This window comes from Triturus cristatus, chromosome 2_2, assembly GCF_964204655.1.
Source record: "Triturus cristatus chromosome 2_2, aTriCri1.1, whole genome shotgun sequence".
NCBI classification, from domain to species: domain Eukaryota; kingdom Metazoa; phylum Chordata; class Amphibia; order Caudata; family Salamandridae; genus Triturus; species Triturus cristatus.
This window is the reverse complement of record NC_140582.1, coordinates 977918745-977941886: the sequence shown is the minus strand read 5'-3', so window position 1 is coordinate 977941886 and position 23142 is coordinate 977918745. Positions and strand designations below refer to the sequence as shown.

The following is a 23142-nucleotide window of genomic DNA, read 5'->3' as shown; positions in this document are numbered from 1 at the left end:
TGCAGCGCCGTCTGTTCTGGGACGGGAGGCCACGTATTGCCCTGGCTAAGCTGACGCTCCCATGGTATGATGGGGGGATAGCCCTCCCGGATATTAAACGGTATTATTGGGCCTCCCAGCTAGCTGCGATTAATCAGGGCCTATATGGGCCAGCCTTAAACCCGGCGTTTGAAATGGATAGGATGCTACCATGGTGGTGACCATTATCGAGCGCTCTATTCTAGCGCGCCCGACGCTCGCCTAACGGGGCCCACGCGTGTCATGGTGCGAGTGTGGCACGCGGCCAATGCAGCTATGGGGTGGAAGGACCGTCTGACCCGGGCGTCACCACTATATGCGTCTGAGCGGTTGGGCTCCTTGTGGACCTCGAAGGGCTTTGAGCAGTGGGACTTAATAGGCATTAGCAAAGTGGGGGATCTCTGGACGAGGGGAGGATTTAAAACGTTTGAAATGCTGCAGACGGAATTTCAGTTGCAGGGCAGCGAATACTTTCGGTATTTGCAGGTCCGACATGCGCTGGGCTCCGTCTTTCCAGACGTTGCCTCCATCCCGGAGTGTTCCCCCCTGGAGGATAGAGTGCTGGACGGACACGTCCCTGACAGCACGATCTCACTGATCTACAAAAAACTGATCAACGACCGCTCAGACTTGTTGATTGCCCTTCGTGAGGCTTGGGTAGCCGATGGGCTGGAGCTGGACGACGAGGACTGGATCTCCGCGGTGGCCTCCCCGAAAGAGGTGACCATACCGGCTCGCCTTCGCTTCGTCCAGCTCAAGATACTCCACAGGGTCTACATGACGGGGCCAAAGCTCCTGCATATGGGCTACGCTGAGGACGGTTTGTGTAAGCGCGGGTGTGGTGCGCTGGGGACTTTTCTGCATATCTTGTGGGAGTGCCCGGAGGTGGCGGGGTTCTGGCGTGGTGTGCATGAGGTGCTGCGAATGGTCACGCATGTGGCGCTGTTGCCCGAAGCGAGGAGATGCCTGTTGAATGTGTGGGAGCCTACCGATTACTCGGTGCCGCAGACGTGGTGGGCGACTCTGGGGTATATGGTTGCCAAGCGTGATATTGCCCAGCTGTGGGGATCCCAGAGGCCCCCGACTGTCTCGGCCTGGAAGGAACATATGGATTGGTGCATGTTTCGGGAAAAGGTGGTGTATGTGGCGAGAGGTAAGCCTGCGACATGGGTGAAAGTGTGGGGCCCCTGGAACGCCTACCGCGAGGGAATCTGTGCTCCACCGTTATTGCCCGATCCGTCGCCGGCCCCGTCCCCTTAGCCAACTCATCCCCCCGGTACCTGGGCATTGGGTGTACCCAGCCCTAGTTCTGATCTCTCCCCCCTCGTGAGATTCCTATGGATGGCTAGGATCCCCCCTCCAGGGGAGCACGTGCTGCTATTTCCAATTGAGGATTGCCTTGTGGGTTTGTTTGTAGTTGTTGTTCTTTAGGTTTAAAATGAAACCGTATAGTGGGGTCAGGACAGTGTGGCTCGCAACGATGTTACCTCCTGTGCATGCTCGGCCGCAGCACCATGTGTTTTATAAATGTATATCGTATGCTCCTTTCACTGCTAGCGGCCGGCCGGAAGGTTGTAGGCCCATATTTGTATATTTTTGAGTCTTGTAATAAACGGTTTAAAAAAAAAAAAAAAAAAAATTTGCTCAGTTAATATAGGGGGGATGAATGACTGGAGGAAACGTAACAAATTGGCACTGTATGTGAAGTCTAACAATTTCGACGTTTTATGTTTGCAAGAAACTCACCTCCCCTGGGCCCGAAGGAGTCTTATGTATATTAATGGTTTTGAGTTGTTAGCTTGTACAACTCAATCATCAACAATCAGAGGGGTTGCTGTTTTAGCCAGGACCTTTATGGGCGGCGTTAGACGAACCAAAACTGATAGTAGTGGGAGATGGCTATTGGTGGAGATGGTAAAAGGCTTCACATTGTGTGTTGTCTATGGCTCAAACTGTGACGACCCTGAGATCTTTGATTTTCTAGAAATGGAACTGGTAAACTGGCTATCCCCTATAATATTGTGCGGCGATATGAATATCTCGGCTGATTGGGCTAGTAATCATGGAAAGAAACAAATATAGTGGTTTTCCATAAGAAAGGGAAACCAAGGGAAAAACTGGGCTCCTATCGCCCAATCTCGTTAATAAATTCTGACACGAAGTTATATTCTAAAATCTGGGCTAAAAGGCTGGGAAGGGTTATTGGTGATCTCGTCTCCCCATGGCAGCATGGATTTGTACCCGGGCGTGGTACTACAGACCACATTAGGAGGGCAATAGCTTTATTTGATACTCAGTCTGCGGTGGGGGGAGAGATGGCCATGATCCTGCTCGATGCCGAGAAAGCCTTTGACCGTGTTGGGTGGAATTTTCTTTGGCAGATTTTAATCGGTAGGGGCTTTGGTAAGAACTGTATTACAGCTGTGCAGGCAATGTATGGTGATCCAGTTGCCCGGATTGTGGTTATGGGTGAGTGTTCAGAGAAAATCTTTATAAGTAGAGGTACGCGCCAAGGTTGTCCTTGTTCCCCTATCCTCTTTGCTCTCTATATCGACCCTCTAATTCGGGAGATTTTAGCCAGCCCCCTGATAAAAACCAGTGATTTACAATGGATATGAAAACAAAATTATGGCATATGCCGATGATTTGGCTGTGATCACAATAAATCCGCAACAGGCACTTGGGGTTTTGGTTCAGATGGCTAAAATATTTGGTAATAAATCTGGGTATCTGTTAAATGAATCAAAAACTCAAATTATTTGCACAGCAAATATTGCTAAAGCCGACTCCAGGTATATGGATTCAGCAATCTATCTGGGAGTTAGAATTAATGCAGCAGTCAATAGGATTACAGAAGAGAATTTTATCCCACTCGGAAAACGATCGAAACAGATCTGAAAAGAATCAATGTCTTACATCTATCACTGATAGGGAGGGTCAATGTCCTTAAAATGACAATGTTTCCAAAAATTCTATATCTCTTTCGAGCTATACCTTTGTTAGTAGAGGAAAAAATTATTAAGTGGCTAGAATCAATATTCATTAGATTTGTTTGGCAGTATGGGAAAATCAGACGCTCCACAAACCTTTTGTCGCTTCCATGGTATAGGGGGGGGTTTACCTTACCTAATTTAAGACTGTATCATTGGTCCTGCCTGCTGGCGGAAATGTTTATTCTTTTTCAACCTACTCAATCCTATGATTTAGGGAACGGAGATTTACAGACTCCACCATCTATTTATGAGCTATTAGTTGGAAGGAAAGCTTATGGTCTCCTGCTGTGTGAGGTGGAACGCAGGTACTATAAAAGACCACGTTTTAAGATATTGGAAGGAGTATGGGGACTCTGGAGAGCTATATCTCGCCTCTTTAAAATCCCCAAAATCCACTCACATCTCCACCTTAGTAATTCGAGCTTATTTCGGGGGAGAGGTCTAGAGAGGAATCTCCGGATTTGGCAGGAGCATGGAATTAGCACATTAGGAGATATAGCGGATTTAGAAGGGATGACTGGCTTCGAAGCTCTTCGGAGTAGAGCTGCTATCCCTTCAAGTCATTGGCTCTCTTACGTGCAACTGGTTAGTGTTATTAAAGCTTTAAGAATCAGGTGGCCAATAGCTTCAAAAGTCCCTCTGATCGACATGTTGGTAACAGGGGGTATAAGAATTAAAACTATCTATCTGTTTCTGCTGGACGAACTTCAAAGTGATATCGAGAAAATGGAGAATATTCTTGTACGGAAACTGGATAACCCCGATGTGGATCTGGACATGGCACTTTATTTGAATAAAAAAAATCTTTCGTTCTACGAATTTGAGGGCCCAGCATTATAAAACCCTGTTTGATCTATATTTTACTCCAGCAAAGCTTTTTATGTGGGGGGTTAAAGCCGATGACAAGTGCCCTAGATGTAATTTGGCTCAAGCAGATCTGATGCATATGTTTTATAACTGTAGCTCGTTATCAGCTATTCAGGGAGAGATAGCGAAATTTTGGATGGAGATACTTGGTCGTAGGATTGAATGGTCCTCTTCTCTGATGATAATTGGTATAGATAATAGATTAAAACTTGGGAAAGCTGAGGAAGCTCTGGTCTTTTTAACTGTAGCAGTACTTCAGATATTAATCACCTCAGGGTGGAAAGATATTAATGCCCCCTCTTTTCAGCTATGGTTATCTAGATTATTGGGCATTTATAACATCGAAATATCCCTTTACGCTCAGAAAGGGAGGAAAAAACAGGATTTTGGTAAAAAGATATTGTCTCCTATTTCTGATTGGATTGTTGGAAGACCAAGAGATTGATTTATATTGTATCGTATTGTTGAATGTATGTACATACCGCCTCCCTGTCTTCTGTCTTGATATCTCTTTTTTGGTTTTGGTCTCTTTGAAGATTTAGCATATGTTTATTAGTCTGTAATATATGTTTTTGTTCAATGTACTATGTAACATCCAATTGCATCAATAAAAAAAAATATTTAAAAAAAAACAAAAGGATTTAAGAGGAAGTAAGAGTTTACATACTATGGAGGTCGGACCCTTGAAGTATTTGTAAAATGCACCTCTTAAGATGTGTATGCGAGAGGGGCGTGGCCTTGGAAGATGGCCAACAGGACGTGGTAGCCCTCGGCTTCGGGGGACACATCGCAAAATTCTTAAATATCCTTGGCATCCTGGGAGACTTTACTCTGTCACAAAGCTCAGTATGCCACTGTGGATGACTTGGACTGCATGAAATTGCCAGAAGATACGGTGAGGAGATATGGTCCCTGATGCAGACAATTTGCATCTGGGGCCACCTCAGGCATCAGCCCGGACAAGGAGCACTGGCAGGGTCGAGCTGGCCGCCAGCTGTGCAGCAGACTCCCCTCCTTGGAGACAGAGAAAACTGGCAACTTGTGGGCTGCAGGGGTCCGTAGCCCAGAGGAATAATCTGTGGCCTCTCTAGTCTGGCACTACGAGGAGGCGGGGCTTATGTCTCACCTTGGGAGCTAGGAACACATTGATGAATTGGGGAGATTCCTCAAATAAGTAGCTAATGGATGACACTATAAGACATTCAGGCGGATTTCGACTTTTTATGCACTTTAGGCGAAAAGTACATTGGGGGAATTAATGGGTTTTCCACAATCCGAAAGCTGACCTCTTATTTACTGAGAATTCCTAAGTCCTTCCAGTGCATCAGCCTGAGTTCATATTTCTCTTGAAATATTGTCATGGGATTTGCAGTAACCCTTTGGTAACTCTTAGTGTCCCCAAGTTGTCTTTTGCCTCCGTCAATAATTTCTCTTTGAACATTATTACAATATTTGGCCTCACTGCTGATGCCTTGATGGACAGGATCAGGTTGTTGAGCTCACTGATTTTTATGACCTAAGACCGCAATCTTCTTCAGGGCAATTTGAATATGTCCATAAGCTTGCTATAAAGCCTAGTCTTCATCAACAAACCAAGATCAGACATGATGCCTAGAAGACAAATGGGAATTTTGGGATTCACCACAGACTCTGTTCGAGTGCTGCTTCAGTTACTGCAGAAAAAGTTAAATGCCATCATGAAAAGTTGCGGAGAACCTTGAAGGTGGAAAGTATATTTGTCAGAAGTCAACTGGTAATCATTTTGGAACTACTTGTACCCGCAAACCAGACCATCTTAGCAGCCACCCTTCATTACAGGGCCCCGCAGTGGTTGGAGATCTTTTATCTGCGCAGAGGGGTGACCTCAGAGATAGAGGAGATGTTGACACCACAGATCCAACGGTGTTTGAAACCCATAAAGGCATAAAATGGCTCTGGGCTTGTTTTGGTTTGTTTCCAGATGTAATCATAAAATCCAATGCTAGAGCACAAGGTTGAGGCACTAGATAAGGTGCCCTCTGTGTAGATGAAAAGTGATCAGACGATAAGCTTTGAATTCATATAAAATGATGGCACTCCTTAACTGATCACAACCAGACACTGTGTCGTGAAGGAGACTTGAGAACCATAGGCAGCAGTATTTTAGAGAAGAACAAGTTACTTACCTTCGGTAACGCTTTTTCTGGTGGATACAGTATCTGCCTGTGGATTCCTCACCTTGTGAATATCCCCTGCGCCAGCATTCCAGAGAACTTTTCTTTCCCAGCACTCCACGTCGACGTGGGCGACGTCACAATGCATCGGCTCCGCACGCGACTCTGTACGACGTCATCGGAGCTATAAGAAGCCCACGTCGGCGTGATGACGTCAGTTCCACCCATTTTTTCCGTGCCTTCGAGGCGAACAGGTGAACCAATGACAACTCCAAGTATACACCGTATACAGAATACCAATACATATACATAGCATACAAAGCAAAAGAATGCTAATCAAACAAGCATTTCCTACAAATGTACAAGAAAGTATACAAACATTTCAAACAAGACCTCTTTCATGGTATACAAAGGTGGACAACGGGGAGGCGGGTGGGCCAGTGAGGAATCCACAGGCAGATACTGTATCCACCAGAAAAAGCGTTACCGAAGGTAAGTAACTTGTTCTTCTGATGGATACATCTGCCAGTGGATTCCTCACCTTGTGAATAGATTCCCACAGCAGTCCCCACTCCCGGAGGAGGGTGTCCACCTTCCTATACCAGAAAGACTTGCAATACAGAATGCGCGAAGTGGCCCTCCCTCCTCATCTCTGAGTCCAAGCAATAATGCTTTGCGAAAGTATGGAGGGAGGCCCAAGTCGCGGCTTTACAAATGTCTGCCACAGGAACACCCCGGGCCAAAGCAGATGTAAATGACTTAGCTCTAGTTGAATGAGCTCTAATGCCCTCAGGAGGGGTTTTACCAGCCAGGGCGTAGCAGATCTTGATGGCAAGGATAATCCATCTCGACAACGTGCGCTTGTGCACCGCTCTTCCTTTGGAACGACCAACATAACCCACAAAGAGCTGATCGTCCAGACGAAAGTCCTTCGTTCTGTCCAAGTAAAAGCTTACAGCTCTCTTTGGGTCCAAGCGATGAAGCCTTTCCTCCTCTTTGGAAGGATGAGGAGGAGGATAGAAAACAGGGAGAGTAATGGACTGCCCCAAATGAAACGGAGTGACAACTTTTGGCAGGAAAGCAGCCCTGGTCCTGAGAACCATCCGTTCAGCATGCAAGGTTAAAAACGGGGGTTTAGAACTAAGAGCTTGAAGCTCACTCACCCTCCTTGCCGAGGTTATGGCTACAAGAAAGACCACCTTAAAGGACAACAGCCTCAAAGGACAGCTATGCAGAGGCTCAAATGGGGATCCCATCAGAAAGGTTAAAACAAGATTAAGGTCCCACTGAGGCATTACAAATGGAGTGGGAGGAAACATGTTTGTAAGGCCCTTGATAAACCTCAGAACAACCGGAGATTTAAAAAGTGAAGGTTGATCTGGAAGGCATAGAAAAGCCGATAAGGCCGAAAGGTAGCCCTTGACCGTGGCCACAGCACAGCCCTGCTGAGCCAAGGAAAGAGCAAACTGGAGCACATTAGAAAGATGGGCTTTTAAAGGGTCAATGGATCTCTCTCCACACCACTTTACAAACTTGGACCCCCGGTAGGAGTAAATGGACTTGGTGGAGTGTCGCCTGGCCGATAAAATAACATCCACCACATCTGGCGGGAGAGAGAATGAACTCAGGTTGCCCCGTTCAATCTACAGGCATGAAGGTGTAAGCTCTGGAGGTGGGGGTGTAGAACCTGCCCCTCCGACTGCGAGAGGAGGTCTGCCCTCAGAGGGAGACGGAGCGGAGGGCACGAGGAGAGGTGGAGAAGATCTGTATACCACACCCTTCTTGGCCAATCCGGGGCGACCAATATGACTTGGGCCCGGTCTTGGCAAATCTTCCTCAGAACCCGAGGAATCAAGGGTATGGGAGGAAACGCATAAAGGAGTCGAGAGCCCCAACTCAACTGAAATGCGTCGCCCAACGCCCCTTGCATCGGAAACTGGAGACTGCAGAATGACGGGCAGTGCGCGTTTTTGCGGGTGGCAAACAGGTCCACCCGAGGTGTCCCCCACTTCCGAAAGACGTGACGAACCACCTCCGGATGGAGCCTCCACTCGTGGTCGGCGGAGAACTGCCGACTGAGACTGTCCGCACGCACATTCAGCACCCCGGCCAGATGATTTGCCATCAGACAAATCCGATGGTTCTGAACCCAGGACCATAGTCGTAAGGCCTCTCTGCATAGACAAAGAGACCCCACTCCTCCACATTGTTGACATACCACATCGCGGTCGTGTTGTCTGTCAGGACTTGAATCGACTGACCGCGAAGGGAAGGGAGGAAGGCCTTGAGTGCCAAACGAATCGCCCGCAATTCCAGAAGGTTGATATGAAGCAACCTCTCCTCTGGAGACCAAAGTCCTTTGATCTCCAGATCCCCCAGATGCGCACCCCACCCTAAAGTGGATGCATCCGTTATCACTGTGGCCACCGATGGAGGTAGATGGAAGGGCTTCCCTTGGGACAGATTGCCCTCCACGCTCCACCAAGATAGATCCGCTGCAGCTTCTCCGGAGATCTTGATCGACTCCCCGAGATCCCCGTTGTGCTGATACCACTGCTTGCGGAGACACCACTGGAGCGCCCTCATGTGCCAGCGTGCGTGGTTGACCAACAGAATGCAGGAGGCAAACAGACCGAGCAGGCGAAGGACCTTCAGAACTGGAACAACCGCTCCACTGTGGAATAACGGGACCATCTCCTGAATGTCGAGAATCCTTTGAGGAGGAGGGAATGCTCGACAAACAGTAGTGTCCAGTACTGCCCCTATAAACAGGTTGCGTTGAGAGGGCACCAGGTGAGATTTGGGCACATTGATTGAAAAACCCAAGTCGAATAACAGCTGAGATGTCACCTGCAGATGACGCTGCACTATCTCTGGGGACTCCGCCTTCAGAAGCCAGTCGTCCAGGTAAGGGAAAACCGGGATCCCTGACCTCCTGAGATGAGCAGCCACCACTGCCATCACCTTTGTGAAGACTCGAGGTGCGGTAGTAAGACCAAACGGGAGGACCGCAAATTGGTAGTGTTGCGACGCAACCGTAAAACGGAGATACTTCATGTGCGACTTCAGGATTGGGACATGGAAGTACGCGTCCTGTAAGTCGAGCGACACCATCCAGTCTCCTTGCTGCAACGCTTGAAGAACCTGCGCAAGGGTCAGCATCTTGAATTTCTCCTGTCTCAGGTAAAAATTCAAAATTCTGAGGTCCAGAATCGGACGCAATCTGCCATCCTTTTTGGGAATCAGAAAATACCGGGAGTAGCATCCCTGACCCCTTTCCTGCTCCGGAACCACCTCTATCGCACCCTTCTGAAGCAAGGCCAGAACTTCTTTCTGCAGGAGAAGCAGATGGTCTTCCAAGCAATAACCTTGGCAAGGAGGGTAAGGGGAGGAAACTCCCAAAAGGGAAGGGCGTACCCAGTCTCTACGAGGTTCAAAACCCAAAGGTCGGTTGTAACAAATTTCCAACCCCGTAGAAAGTAGGACACCCGACCCCCCACAGGTCTTACATGATCCGGGATGGGGGATCTAGGGCTGCTTCCCTGAAGCCTCATTTGGAACAGAGGAGGAGGAGGAAGAAGAGGGGTTGCGACCAGAACCTCTCCGACCCCTTTGCTTCCCTCTATAGGACCTATAGAGGGGATTCTGCTGCTGTTGTTGCTGCTGCTGCTGGGGTTGTCGGAAGGAGCGAAAGGATGATCTTCCGAATCCCCTAGACGTCCGAAAAGCTGAACCCCTAGCAGGAGCCTGCAGACCCAAGGACTTCGCCGTCAGTCTACTGTCCTTAAATCGTTGAAGGGCAGAATCTGCTTTCTCCCCAAACAGCTTCTGTCCGTCAAAAGGCAGATCAACCAACGTGGCCTGAACATCCGCTGAGAATCCAGAGGAACGGAGCCAAGCCTGCCTCCTTCCGGCTATGGACCACCCCATAATTCTCGCCACCAAGTCCGCCGTATCCAGCCCAGACTGGATCACCTGCCTGGCAGCCGCCTGAGTGTCCGCAACAACTTCCAAGAAGGACGACTTATCCCCCTCAGGCAACTTAGGGGCCAAAGATTTGATAGAGTCCATCAAGGCATGAACATAACGCCCCAGCAAGCATGTGGCATTAGATGACTTCAACGCCATACTTCCTGAGGAGAAGGTCTTCTTGGCCGCCTGATCAACTTTCTTTGACTCCCTATCAGCCGGAGACTGAGGGAAAGCACCCGAAGCATGTTTAGAACATGAGGCCTGCACAACCAGGCTCTCTGGAGATGGATGTGTGGACAAAAAATCCGGGTCTCCTGGAGCAACTCTGTACCTCCTTGCCACCTGTCTGCAAACCGCCGGAGCTGAAAGAGGCTTCCTCCACACCTCCAACACTGGTTCCAAGATGGCCTCATTGAAAGGCAACAAAGGCTCTGAAGTCGACGTCGGAGAGTGTAACACCTCCGTAAGCAGGTTTGACTTGTACTCCACCGAGGGCAGCTGCAGATCTAACAACTCTGCGGCCTTCTTAATCACCACATGGTAGGGTGCCAATTCCTGTGGAGGAGAAGACCTTGCAGAAGCATGCTCCCACTCTGGGGTGGTATCCAAACCACTTGCCTCCTCTATTCCTGCAAACTCATCCGAAGAAGAGTCGACTTCACCTTCTTCCACCTCTGCCCGATATCTTCCTTCCTCCTCTTGTGGTGTTTCTTCGACTTCGACGACCTCGAAGTCGATGACTCCCGCCTGGACTTCTCCTTTTTTCTCCCTCTCTTCTCCTCACCGATTTTCTTCATGAAGAGCTTGGTCTTCCTCTCCTTCAGCGCTTTAGGATTCATGCTCCTACAGCACCCGCATTCTTCCATGTCATGATCAGAAGAAAGACACCATAAGCAGTCCTGATGCGGATCCGTCATGGACATCAGGCCTCCGCATTCCCTACAGGGCTTAAAGCCCGACTTCCTCGTCGAAGACATACTGAATTTAACACAGTAACACCGCTAAACTACAAAGTAGCTAGAGAGCACTGGAAAAAAAACGCTGCGCGTCGACGGCGCGGAAAAAAGGGAACTGACGTCATCACGCCGACGTGGGCTTCTTATGGCTCCGATGACGTCGTACGGAGTCGCGTGCGGAGCCGATGCATTGTGACGCCGCCCACGTCGACGTGGAGTGCTGGGAAAGAAAAGTTCCGTGGAATGCTGGCGCAGGGGATATTCACAAGGTGAGGAATCCACTGGCAGATGTATCCATCAGAAGAAGGGATTGGGAACAGAAGTTCCATGCGGCTACCAAAAAATGAATATGGAGGAATCTGGTTGAATCTGAATTGTTTTTTTTTTTTAAAGACAAAATCATCTATATGCAGCGACTACCAATAAGGCCAGATTTCATACTAGAACACAGGAAAACATCACATATTAGGGCTGCCTTTGTCTCACTAAATTACAAAATGGTTTGGAGAGGTCCATTAGGATAGGATAGGATAGGATATGTATTTATATAGCGCAACGAATGCCGAAGCGTCTTGGCGCTCATTGTTATTCTGATTGACTACCCAGCAGTCAATTAGAATGGTTCAATAATAGAAACCCACTCTTCTGATTGTTTAATTGTAGTAAATCACATTTGCTTGAAGAGCAGATATTTCAGCATTTCTGACTGACTGGTAAGCATTAATCAATCAGAATGATTCTTTTTGATTAGACAATTCAATTTGGTGGCCCAGCAGCCATACCGAATAGTGTTGCCTGTACATGTTCATCTCGTCATGAAGTGTGTACGAGGTGATGGGCAGGCTAGCAATCTTGCGATGTTTGCAGCCAGCTTCAAGATAACGCTATGATTTTTGTTCTGTGCAAGCTGCAGAAATAAAACCCAGAAATAGAATATGAACCTGGCCAGTTTATGCGGACAGAAAAAGAAACACTTTATTCAAGTTCAAACTGGCTAAAATCAAATGAATTCTCACTTATCACAAAATGAATCACGTAAAGATGCAGGAGTGGCTCTCAATACTATACCAGAGAGGTGCACACCCCAACTCTCCAAAGGCATCCCATTACTCAAGTTCATCAATAACAATATCCAATGTTTAAAAAAAACACTCTGTCAAGATAACTCAGCTTGGTGCTAGCTCTTATTTGTATGAAACAAACTTGTGTTCAAGAACCACTGTCTTAGTCTATTCCTGTAAGATAAAGATAGCAGCAGATTCTTAACCTCTGGCTCCCTGTCTGCAGGCTGTTCCCACTGTCACCTATATCGTTCACTAATCCTTGACCTAAACTAGCCTAGACAAAATACATCACTCTCACTTTGCGTTGTCAGCCCCTCTGGGACAATAACATCTTCCCAAAGTGATGCATCATCCATATATCAGTAGAGACCTGCGCATTAGACTCATTGGCAAAATAAGCATTTACAATGCACTAGATCTCGCATTAGTGAAAGTTTGAGCTATAGGCATTGCAATTGCTAATGTTTGTTAGATTTTTTTTATTTGTCAAAAAATATCCCAGCAGTAGCATAAATAATAAAAGAAAATCCACGAAGCAAGGAAAGGGTGCAGTACCATAGGCTGTTAGTAGGCGTGCCTGTGTAGTTGTAAAGAGACCTCTATTAGCCACATAAGGTACTGCACCCTAAATGCAAATTATAACGATAAAGACTGCATATGAGCATACGCTTCCTTTTGTTTTTATTGGAAGTAAGATTTTTGTTAGCTTGGGTTTTAAATATATACCATTGTTTTTGAAAAACTTTCTTTATTGGCATTTATAGATAAGAAACCACGTATGCACATGCTATAGCATCATTATCACAGAAAGTCACATTTCGAGCGCGCCCAGTCGCAGTTCGTACAATCCAGCGGCCTCTCGACCCCTCAGGCTGTTCATCGCTGTTCTGAGTGGGGCTGCAGATGTGTGCCCGGGTCTAGCCTCTGAGTGTGCCCTACTGGAGTGCGCCCTGATCGCTTCGCGGCAGGGATGCCGTGTAATGTGACTGAACCCCCTGTGAGGGGCGTCGCAGAGGCTATGGAAGTGCGGCCATTGAGTAACTACGAACTAACTGGAGGGTCAAAAAACCAGGGAAAGGGGGGTGCACTGTGTCGCCCATCAGGGGTACTACTAGCTGCGCGCTCTTGAGGTCAGACCATCATGCGAGGGAGGGCCGGTGTGGCCGCGGATGTGGCAGGGGGGAGGGGGGGGGGGCGGGGGGGCAGAAGCATCGTGCCTGGCCTATGAGGACTCTGGCTGTGAGGCCTGTGGTGTCAACCCCTGCGAGACGCCGGGTGCCGGATCCGGCTGCGCATCACCCAGGGTGTGTTCCGGAGTGGCGGGCGCCCCCGAGGGGTCTACCTGTCCCGAGCTCGCCGCGGTCTCAGTTTCCTGTGTGAATGTGTGCATTAGCATGGCCCAGGGCATGGAGATCGGGTGTTTGCGCATCCCACGGGCTTCCTCCGTTCTAAGCGTGGTTTCCTCTGCCTTGCCCCACTTCCTGACGGCCCCCACCCATGCTGCTATGGGGGGCCCCCCCGGTGCCTTCCAATGCATAGCAATGCATCGTTTAGCGAGGATTAACATTAAGAAGGCAAACCTCCTCTCCACCTTCTGCCGCTTATGCCGTCCGTGAATTCCCAGCGCGCACGCCTCCCATGTGCCCAGGTCCTGGAACCCTGTAACCGCCTCTAGGGCCGTGTGAATCGTGTGCCAGTAACTGTAGATCGTCGGACAGTCCCAGAACATGTGCCTAAACGAGGCAGCAGGCTCCGAGCATCTAGGGCAGCCAAACACCCTCTCGGGGAAGTATTTCTGCAATTTTTCGGGGGTGAGATACTCCCTATGCAGGATATGCAACTGTATGTTTTTAAACCGATAGTTGCGGGATACTTTCTTAGTGTATTCTAGAGCCCGCGTCCACTCCCTGTCGTGCAGGGGCCGTTGGAAGTCCTCCTCCCAATGTTCCCTAAGGGTCGCCAGCGTGGGACTCCGCAGGGCTCTCACCGCTTTATATATCCATGTGACTAGATGGCGGCCGGGTCCCATCTGGAGTATCGCATGGATGACCGGGTGTGGAGGGGGCTCCGCATCGATCCCCCCCCCATTGTCGACGGCAGTCCATGAGAAGTTGCCTATGCCGCAGGAATTGGCCTCTGGGGAGCTCGAAGTCTCCGACAAGCGCCTCAAAGGGCTGCAGGCAGTCCCCAGAGAACAGCATCCCCACCTCTGTTACCGCGTGATCCGTCCACACCCGCATCATTTGCTCCGTATAGTACGCACGACCCCTAGGCAGCCCCACCAGCGGCAACAACGGGGAATACAGGGGAGTCCCCCGACTAAGTCGGTGAACACGCGCCAAGCAGGCTCGCGCCGCCATGACCTGGAGGGGCCGGGATGTCGGCGGCGCCGCCCCCGGTAGCAACATGCGGTGGACGGCGGGGATCGGAATCCGCCCTGTCGCCGCGTGCAGCTCTTCTTGCGTCCTGCCCGCCGTCCAACGCGACACCCATTGCAATTGGGCAGCTAGGAAATACGCCTCGAACGAGGGAGCCGCCAACCCGCCCTGATCAAGGGGCAATTGCAGTTTCGCCAGGGCTATCCTCCGGCGGCCGTTGCCCCAGATGAGGGTCCCAAGCAGGGTATCCAGCTCCCGGAATTAAATATATACCATTGTTGTTTATTTAGCTAAATAAACAACAATGATGCATTTTTAAAACTTGTTTAAATGCTTGTTCTTACTTACCCTGAAACAGGATTTGACATCGGAGTGAGAGTGGAAGGCCATCTGTACATACATCATAGCAGTAAAGATACAGGTAGAGGTTTGCATGAACTTGTTACTGAAAGGAAAAGAAAAAGCAGTCTTTGACTTGGCACCTTCCCAGTTTGTAAAGGTGCGGCAGCCTGTACTTCCTGGCTTCTGCTGTCATTTCAGGTTTCAAAAGTTGATGGGAGAAAGGTGCTTCCAAAGCAAACTTCAAGAGAAGCATCCAGGCTTTACTTCACAAAAGACACCAAGGCCCAATGGGGAAAGAAGTCTCTCGCCCTTCATCTGCTCCGGCGAGAGTTCTCGCAGACTTACCTAGCCCAACTCCATGGAAAACCTGACAGAGACACAACAAACCACCAAACAGCACCCTCTGATCCCATGAAAACGCAGCTCTTTGCAACGTACTAATAAACATCTTGTAACCACCAGGCATTATTCTATCACTACCTTAGTGGTAGTGTCATGTGCATATTGAACTATGCAAGATGTATATAACACTGTAACTTCACAGTCTATGTAACCACCAATGTGTGGATGGGCCACTGTACAGCGCTCCGATACCCTCCGATCATGTATGTGCTCCATAAAACTATCAAATAAACTAAAATAAGGAGGAGAAATTAAAGGATGAAATAGCTGCTGATAAATCTGGCAGAAGTTAAAACATGGAATGTAATCAGAAGGAAATGTTATTTTTCAAATTAGTCTGTGACCCCTTCGAAATATCTCATGCACACCTTGTCACTAGGGGCATAACTCAAGATGATACCACCCCCTGCATAATGTATTCAGGGGTTTCTGTGATTCCCATATATCACTAACATTCAAAGCCCCTAGGGTGAATGACAAATGACAATGACAGGGTTAGGGCCATCCTGCGCAGCAAGGGCTTCCCACCTTTGCATTAAGGATACAATTACTTTAAAAGACTATATATAGGTTAAAGCGCCTCTGTGCAGTGAGCCCATGATCCCCAAGGTATTTGGCTGTGCAGATTCTTCCCAAGGGAACTGCTGTCACAGCTGGGCTCCAGCTGACTCATGGCTATTGGGAAGGCCGCGTGCCTGCACAGCAGTGGGAATCCTTTCTTTGGAAACATCTGGCGCTTCGTGATGTGGGATAAGAGCAGCGTCAGTTCACTCAACATGCTAGCATGGCTGGGCCAGTTTGAGAAGCCCTTTTGGCTGCTGTCAAGAACGATGCAATGGTTGCCAGTATGACTCACATACTGGAGTGCATGTACTCGGGGGTATGATGACACCCTGCGTGCAAACACCAGAAGGCGTGGTTTGCTGCTGAGCCACCCACGTAGGTGTCTTTCAGTACATAGTTTTTAAGTGGTGAAAAACAACGTGAAATCGATTTAATTTCAAGGGTCATTTGGCAAAAATGTACAAAATTCCCTGTCAAAGCAGTCAACAGTAATTTAACTAGGGTGGGTGGGGGAGATGAACACAGACAGGGTGGCTTAGGTAGGACAAGTAAGGGAGATAGAGGTTTCCAAGACCAGTGCCATTATACACGGAGGCAGAAACAAGAAAAGGGGTGCGGTGCTGAAACATGAAGCGCGGCGCCCGTTTAGATAAAAGTTATGCGCGCGGCGGCCTGTGATGATCAAATAAACGGCGCACGGTACTAGGAATTAGCACCCAAAGTGTAATACGCGCAGGAAATAAAAGAAGTAGTCCTCAAAGGAACATAAGACCTACAGCATAAGAAGACTGTACTTGGCCGGTGCTCTTGAGGGAAAAACGGAAGTGATGAACCAATAAGGAGCCAGCAAAGAAGAAGGACACCGGAGTCAAGCAGCAGGCTCGACCTAAAAACAACTCAGGCAGTCAACCCCAAACAGGGAGCCAGTCATAAATCATGAAATGTCTGACAGAAACAATCTATGCATCCAAAATCGGGAACTACATTCCACTTCATAGTAATTGCGACATGGCTCATAGAGTCCAGGCTATAAGAAGTTAGTCATTGATAAGTAGTACCCATTTAGACAACGTAGCCACCAATCCCCATAATGAAAATAATCTTTTCTCTTTATATCTTCCCTTCATATTGTGCGTGATCTTAAACGTTGCCTTTCTCATTCTTGCACACCATCCTAAGTTGTACGACTAATATGTCCAGTGCTTTTTGGATCCATTAGCTGTCTTCCATTGTGTAAACAAGAATAGAGACAGACAGACCGATATTATATAATCCATTTTCTTGATTCAGTCTGCTGCCTAGCAGGAGGGTCTACAGGAAATGTCGAGTTTCATAATAAGACATTAGTAGCCATTCTGCGTGGTGTTACCTGGACGGAAACAGGCCCAGTATCGCCCAATTACTAGGCCACCCATACCAATGATGAGGGGTACAGCTTAAATGAAAAAGAGAAACAAGACAAAACATGTTTGCAAAAATGTAAGGAGTACAGAATAACACCTCACTCAAAATGAGTTGTTGGGAAATATTATTTAAGTTCACCACCTACACTATGCTTTAATATGCTTCTGTATTTCAAAAGCATTTGTACAGCGCAGAATTAATTTTGACATCACATATGTGAGGTTCTAATGGCTATTTCTTACCTGGTAATGTGATTCTTTTCAAAAAGAAATCCAGCCCCACCGTTTGCTTGTACTGTTTTCCAAAAGCCTCCTGAGCAAAGCGCATTGCCAAAGATGTCTGAAATGATATAAAATAAGGATTGTATTAAAAATCCACTAACTTGATTCAAAATTAGATTTTAAATATTTGGACTCGCACTCACATGCTAAAAGATAGCATGGAAAATTGTTCAGAGATTACTACTAAGTTACTAAATCGTGGTGAACAGATGGAGATCTCTACCTTATGTTCTAGGCTGTGTAAACAGAAGATTAGCAGAATGGGATGACACACCACAGCTATCAACATGCTTAAAAATCGACTGCTGCTGACAGCGCATTGTGGGCACACTGTGGAGCTGCCTAATTGTTTGGACTATTTAAACCTTGGCTGGCCAATCCTAAAGAAGGAGCCAGACAAATCTTTTAAAAGCTAGATTCAGTGGCTTACCAAGAAACTATGCTAGAAGTGGAGTCAATGTATTTTATCTCCCTTTGCCAGCATTAGATCCCATTTTAACCACATGGCAACAGATGCAACATAACTTCCTCCAACAGATCCAGGCTCTTAAGTCAAAGGTGGGTGTCACCTGAGAACACTTGTTCTTTCTAGGCAAGTTCTTACAAATCATGTGTAACAAACAACAAAACAACGGAATCCAGCCACTGGAGATCAACTCTGAGTTGCGTTCCAGCCCAACTTCTTTCCTCCCAACTGTGACTCTTCAGAGTACAAAGTGTGGAAGAGCAGAAAGAAAAATATTAGGAAAAGTAATTGAACTGACCCACCCAGATATTGCTACACCTTCAATAGCTACATTTCAGCTCCAGTTAATCGGGCTTGGCGCCATGTATATTCACAAGCAGTGGAGGCAAGGATGATCCATGTGTAGGAGGCCCTTCTGCTGACTAGTAAAATGCGCACTTTCTGTTCTGTTGACTATAGTGTTGGAGAATGGAATGGATCAGCTCAAGGCCCATCCTGAGATTTCCATCAACACTAACATAAAGTTAATAGCATCTTGGCATTTCCTCTGTACTTCGCCACAGTAAATATGTGGAGTGTAAATGCTGGTGTACGATCGTCATCTAAGATGATGAGGAGATCCTCACTGATGTTCTCAACTTGTGTTCGGCTCTTTCCTCTGGGCTTGAATGAAGCCTGTCTAGTGATTGTAGAGTAATTTGGGAAGTCCTACGTATTGCTAAAGATGTTTGGCAGCCTGCCACTTTTAACACATGTAGATTCAACACGCAGATACAAAAAGTAACCTATGCATACCTAATTATGCGGCCCTAATTACAAAAATAGAGAACTTACGAATAGAGAAAATATGCAATTATTGATGAATTTTCAGTCGTAAATTTAGAGGCAGAGGGTGGCAACATGGGTATTCTCATAGGGGAGGGTCAGCTGGAAGGTGAGCACACCGACAAAAATGTAAATTTGTAGGTATTCACAAACATTTCCAATGTATTGTCACACCTAATTTACACAACTAAACTTAGAAAGGTTGGAATTATTCTATAAATAATAGCTTCATATTCTCATATCTGAAGGAGGAGAGCAATCAATTTCTCCATGTCAGTCTGACATTTCAAATAGCATGCAGACTAATCTTCAATGATTCATTCATGGGGCAAGTGACTGGAAGAATGGTCTCAGATCTTTGATTTCACGAAGGTAACCACCTGCTCTACAACGATTTAACCTCTTCAATGCCCATGACGAGCTGGTCTCGTCATGGGCCGCGGTGGCGCTGTGCCCATGACGAGACCAGCTCGTCATAAACCCCGCCCGCTAATGAAACGGCCGGCACAGGGCGGGGAAAGGGGCGGGCACTGAAGGGGTTAAAGACATTCTGCTCAGACACGGGCAGTAAATCCACGGACATCAATTCACTAAAATTTGAGGGGTGGAGGAAATAATTTCACGTGCCCTTTGACCCCCAGGTGATGTAACAGGAAGTGGCATCAGAAAACCTTTAACCTCATTACATCACAGGAAGCGACATCACATGACATTTACCCTGCTGCCATACTGGAAGTGACGTATCTGAACTTGGTCTAGTTACACCAAACAAACTGATTGGAAAATCTCTAGAAGATTCAAATGAAATAATACACTGTACACAAACAAACATTTTTCAAATCCTATTGAAATGCTCCCAGATACAGTTTCAGTACCAAACAATATCGTCAGCTACAAAGCTGATGTAATGCAGCATCATGTAAGATCCTTTTAAATAGTGTACAACAATGAAAAATAGGCTAAATCACCCATTATCAAATACATGTATTGTATAATGGAAGGTCAATTGGCACAGAATGCTCACCACAAATGTTCTTAGGTATTATGTGCTGTACAATGGAAAGGGCAGTGGGCAAAGAATACTCAGCACAAGCACACTTTAAAAGAATTAACGTCCCTTTCCCCACTGCAATGATGAGGATGCCAGTAGTGAGCCTTCTGTCATTTGTGCCTGAACATGTGGCATAACATGCAGTCTACGTTGTTGCTATAGATGGAGCAATCTTAAAGTCCACTACAAGAATGGTTTTTGTACAGTGCATGCTGAAACTTCTATTTGAAGGTTCTTTCAACGTAGAGATAAGGGAAAACGAGGCACAGTGTAATAGGTTATTGGAAAAGATCACACACCTTGATCCGGTGAGAAGCTAGCATTGATCCCTGTTTTCATAGTTTCACACTGAGCAATTTAGCCACTAAATGGGTGTCTCTTTCTTTATACAGTCTAACATCAAAGTGTGTCTTTAATTCTTTCCCACATTAAAAGGCTTAAGAATAATTAATGGTAATGCTTACATTCAAAATGCAGGGGATATTACAAGTGGCGCAGCACGTGGTGCAAACCATGCCATGCAGATGCTTCCTCCTCTCAGAGAGACGACGCACATCTTTCATGGTCTCACATCTGTGCTCTCCTGCCTATTGTGCGCAGGCTGTCACACTCTCTCAAAAAATTAATGCACTGGTGGTTGTGTGCTAGAGGGGAGGGTCAAGCACCCTTCCAGGAGGCTCAGCTCCTTGAAAACTAACTCTTCCAGGGGCACGGCCTTTCCAATGCGCATTTCACTCAGTACACTTGACATTATAAAAATTACAAATTTGAACTTCAGGGGGTTAAGAAAGTATCAACAATGAGTTGTGATAAGAGCTCCTGCTACCTACAGTGCTTTGAGTGTACGTTCTTGGGATTGCTCATCAGGTTATTTCCCTGATGCAGAGTTTACTGTACATCTTACAAATAGATGACTTACATTCCAGTGTAATTGGGGCAGTCTATCACAGCTCTGACAACCATATTAAGAGTACGTTTGAGTGGAGGTAATGCTGCCTGTTAGGTAGAGTACTTTTCAGCAACTTACCTGTGGCAATAACTGAAATGCCACTAACTAGACTTTCTTTACATTTTTTACAGACCACCTATTGGCACAGCTTCAAATATGTGCACACAATTCATTCGCCATTACTTGCACATGCCTCCTTCACTGAATAGGCTAATGCTGAAATGTGGAAATTGTGATTTTAGTACTTTTCTGAGTTTTAAAATAGTGTGCTTTGGGCACCGGACACTCGTTTCCAAGAAAAGTACATTGCCATTCATAGAGTAGTATTTCAGAATCAAGCAATCAGCTGCAGTTTTTTCTGTAAAACTGTTATATGGTACTGTTTTGCTTTAAGAGCTCTCCATTGTTAATACCTGTAATGTCAGCCTAACATCATATGATAGAAAGGCCAGACTAAGATAACCAAGAGACACCAAAAAGAGGAAGGACAGCAGCCTTTTGAATGGAAAAATATATACATCTCAAGGCTTTACATATTTTGAAGCTGGAGATTCACTTCAAGCAAAATGACATTTTTGATTATATCAAATGTAAGATTGTTGAGGGATGGAATCAGAGTAAGAGACGCTAGGCTTTCCGTAAACATTTTAAAAAGATGAAAAATGGATAGAACTGTGTCAGTTTGTACCTCTTTGTTCAGGCAGGGTAGCTAGAAAGAATGAATGCTGCTTTACATATAAACTCAGCTTCAGTTACAGTCTATTTTGAATGTAACTGCGAGTTGGCCCCTAATGCTTCAACCCCGCGCCTACCTGCTCTTTAAAAAGTAAATCAAATGCTGGGCAGCTCACACCAACGTGGCAGGAGTGTACAGAGGACACACCACTGTAGTTTCAACTCACAGGCTAGCTGTGTCTCCCCTCCGATGATTGCACAGTGCAAGGGGGACTATTGACTTGGCAACAACGCAGCTCAACGTGCCCACGCACACGTGAACCCCAAAGGTCTACTCCTAACCCTGTGTTCCCCATTATTTACGTGTGCAGAGTTTGTGCATACAAACTGGACTGATTGTGTTACTGGCATAGATTGGAAATGACATATGAAGCACTTACACTCTGGACACCTAACCATTAGGTTTTCTCACTGTTTGTTGTCAATTGTCAGAACCCCTTTTGAGGGCCACGTACAAGCAAGAACTACTGGACCCAACCGTGGGGCTCAAGGTCTTTTACTCTACATGTCTAGGGGCCCTACCTACTATGAGCTATGAGTAACTAGGTCAAGTACTACCCCTTCAACACTTGACTCTCAGTGGTAGGGCGGGTCGAACAGTCCAAGGCTTCTTTTGTGGGGGGGGAGGGGAGGTGCAAGGTTTACATGGGCACAAGACTCAAAATACGCCCGGCAAACTCAGCAACGCCAATAAATTAATGTCCAGTCAGATACTTGCTTTTATGAAAAAAGTAGCATTTATGAACAAGTACAAAGTGAAATAAGGGGCACCACAAATAATATCGCACGGCCAGCTTTCATACTCACTTCCCTGTCTAAGGACTGTGAATATTCCCAATTTATGTGAGGTCAAATTTAGCCTAGGCTCGCTAGTGGGTACGAGTCTTAGAAGTTCCACAGAGACTTTTTAAAAGTCAAAGTTTCTCAGCACTGTGGTGCTACAGTCAGAGCAGGTATCCCCAAAGGGTCTGCAGCCCCGTGATCAGTCTTATTCGCTCTCGCTGGTGTTACAATATGGAAGGCCCGGACGCAGGTCAGTGGCCCAGCGAGGAGGATTAGTATGGATGCTGAGGGTGTGGAGGCAGGCATCCACAGCACTCCTTCGATCTTGAGGTAAGTTTCCTGGATTCCAGCGGCAGGTCTCAGGTGGCCTCTGGGTTCTGGAAATTGAGTCGATTTTCTGCTTACATGGATCGCAACCTGCTACGCTTCACTTCCACACATAGCTCAAGAGCTCATCACCGCAATACCTACATGGCATACGGGCACCACGAACACACGTACTCCAGGGGACAGCTCTTCCCGGTCACATCAGAGCAAAGGGCAACAGCCCTCTTTGGTCACAGTGATGCACCACGGCGGCAGTTCTTAATCTTCACAGCTGCCCCCACCTCACATAAAGGAAACAGCAGCACACATGTTGATGGTCCCTCCATGTCACAGCTCTGCACAGGGCAATGACTGTCTTCAAAGCAGCGATGCACCAGGGCGAGGACCCTTAATCTTCACTGTGGTCCTTGCCTGGCATACAGGGGTCACAAGCAGCAGCACACGAGCAGACAGCCCAATCAGTGCTAGAGTCCCAACTGGACTGGAATTTTACGCTGCGCTTCAGAGATACATAGAATCCTCACTGGATTTCGCTCCCTCTAGGCACCCTCCTCCTCCTCCACAGGATCCTCTGGTCTCAGCAGCAGGCAGAAGCTGGTGCTCTAGGCTTCA

General features: G+C 47.1%; 1 protein-coding gene across 1 annotated transcript in view; it reads right to left on the bottom strand.

Annotated features, from left to right (window-relative positions):
• RAB28 (RAB28, member RAS oncogene family) overlaps window positions 1-23142 on the bottom strand; it is a 712831-nt gene that overhangs the window by 611606 nt on the left and 78083 nt on the right. Inside the window, exon 2 of the mRNA XM_085642409.1 lies at window positions 17356-17452. Coding sequence (XP_085498535.1) covers window positions 17356-17452 — 97 coding nt within the window. The remainder of the gene's footprint in view (window positions 1-17355; window positions 17453-23142) is intronic.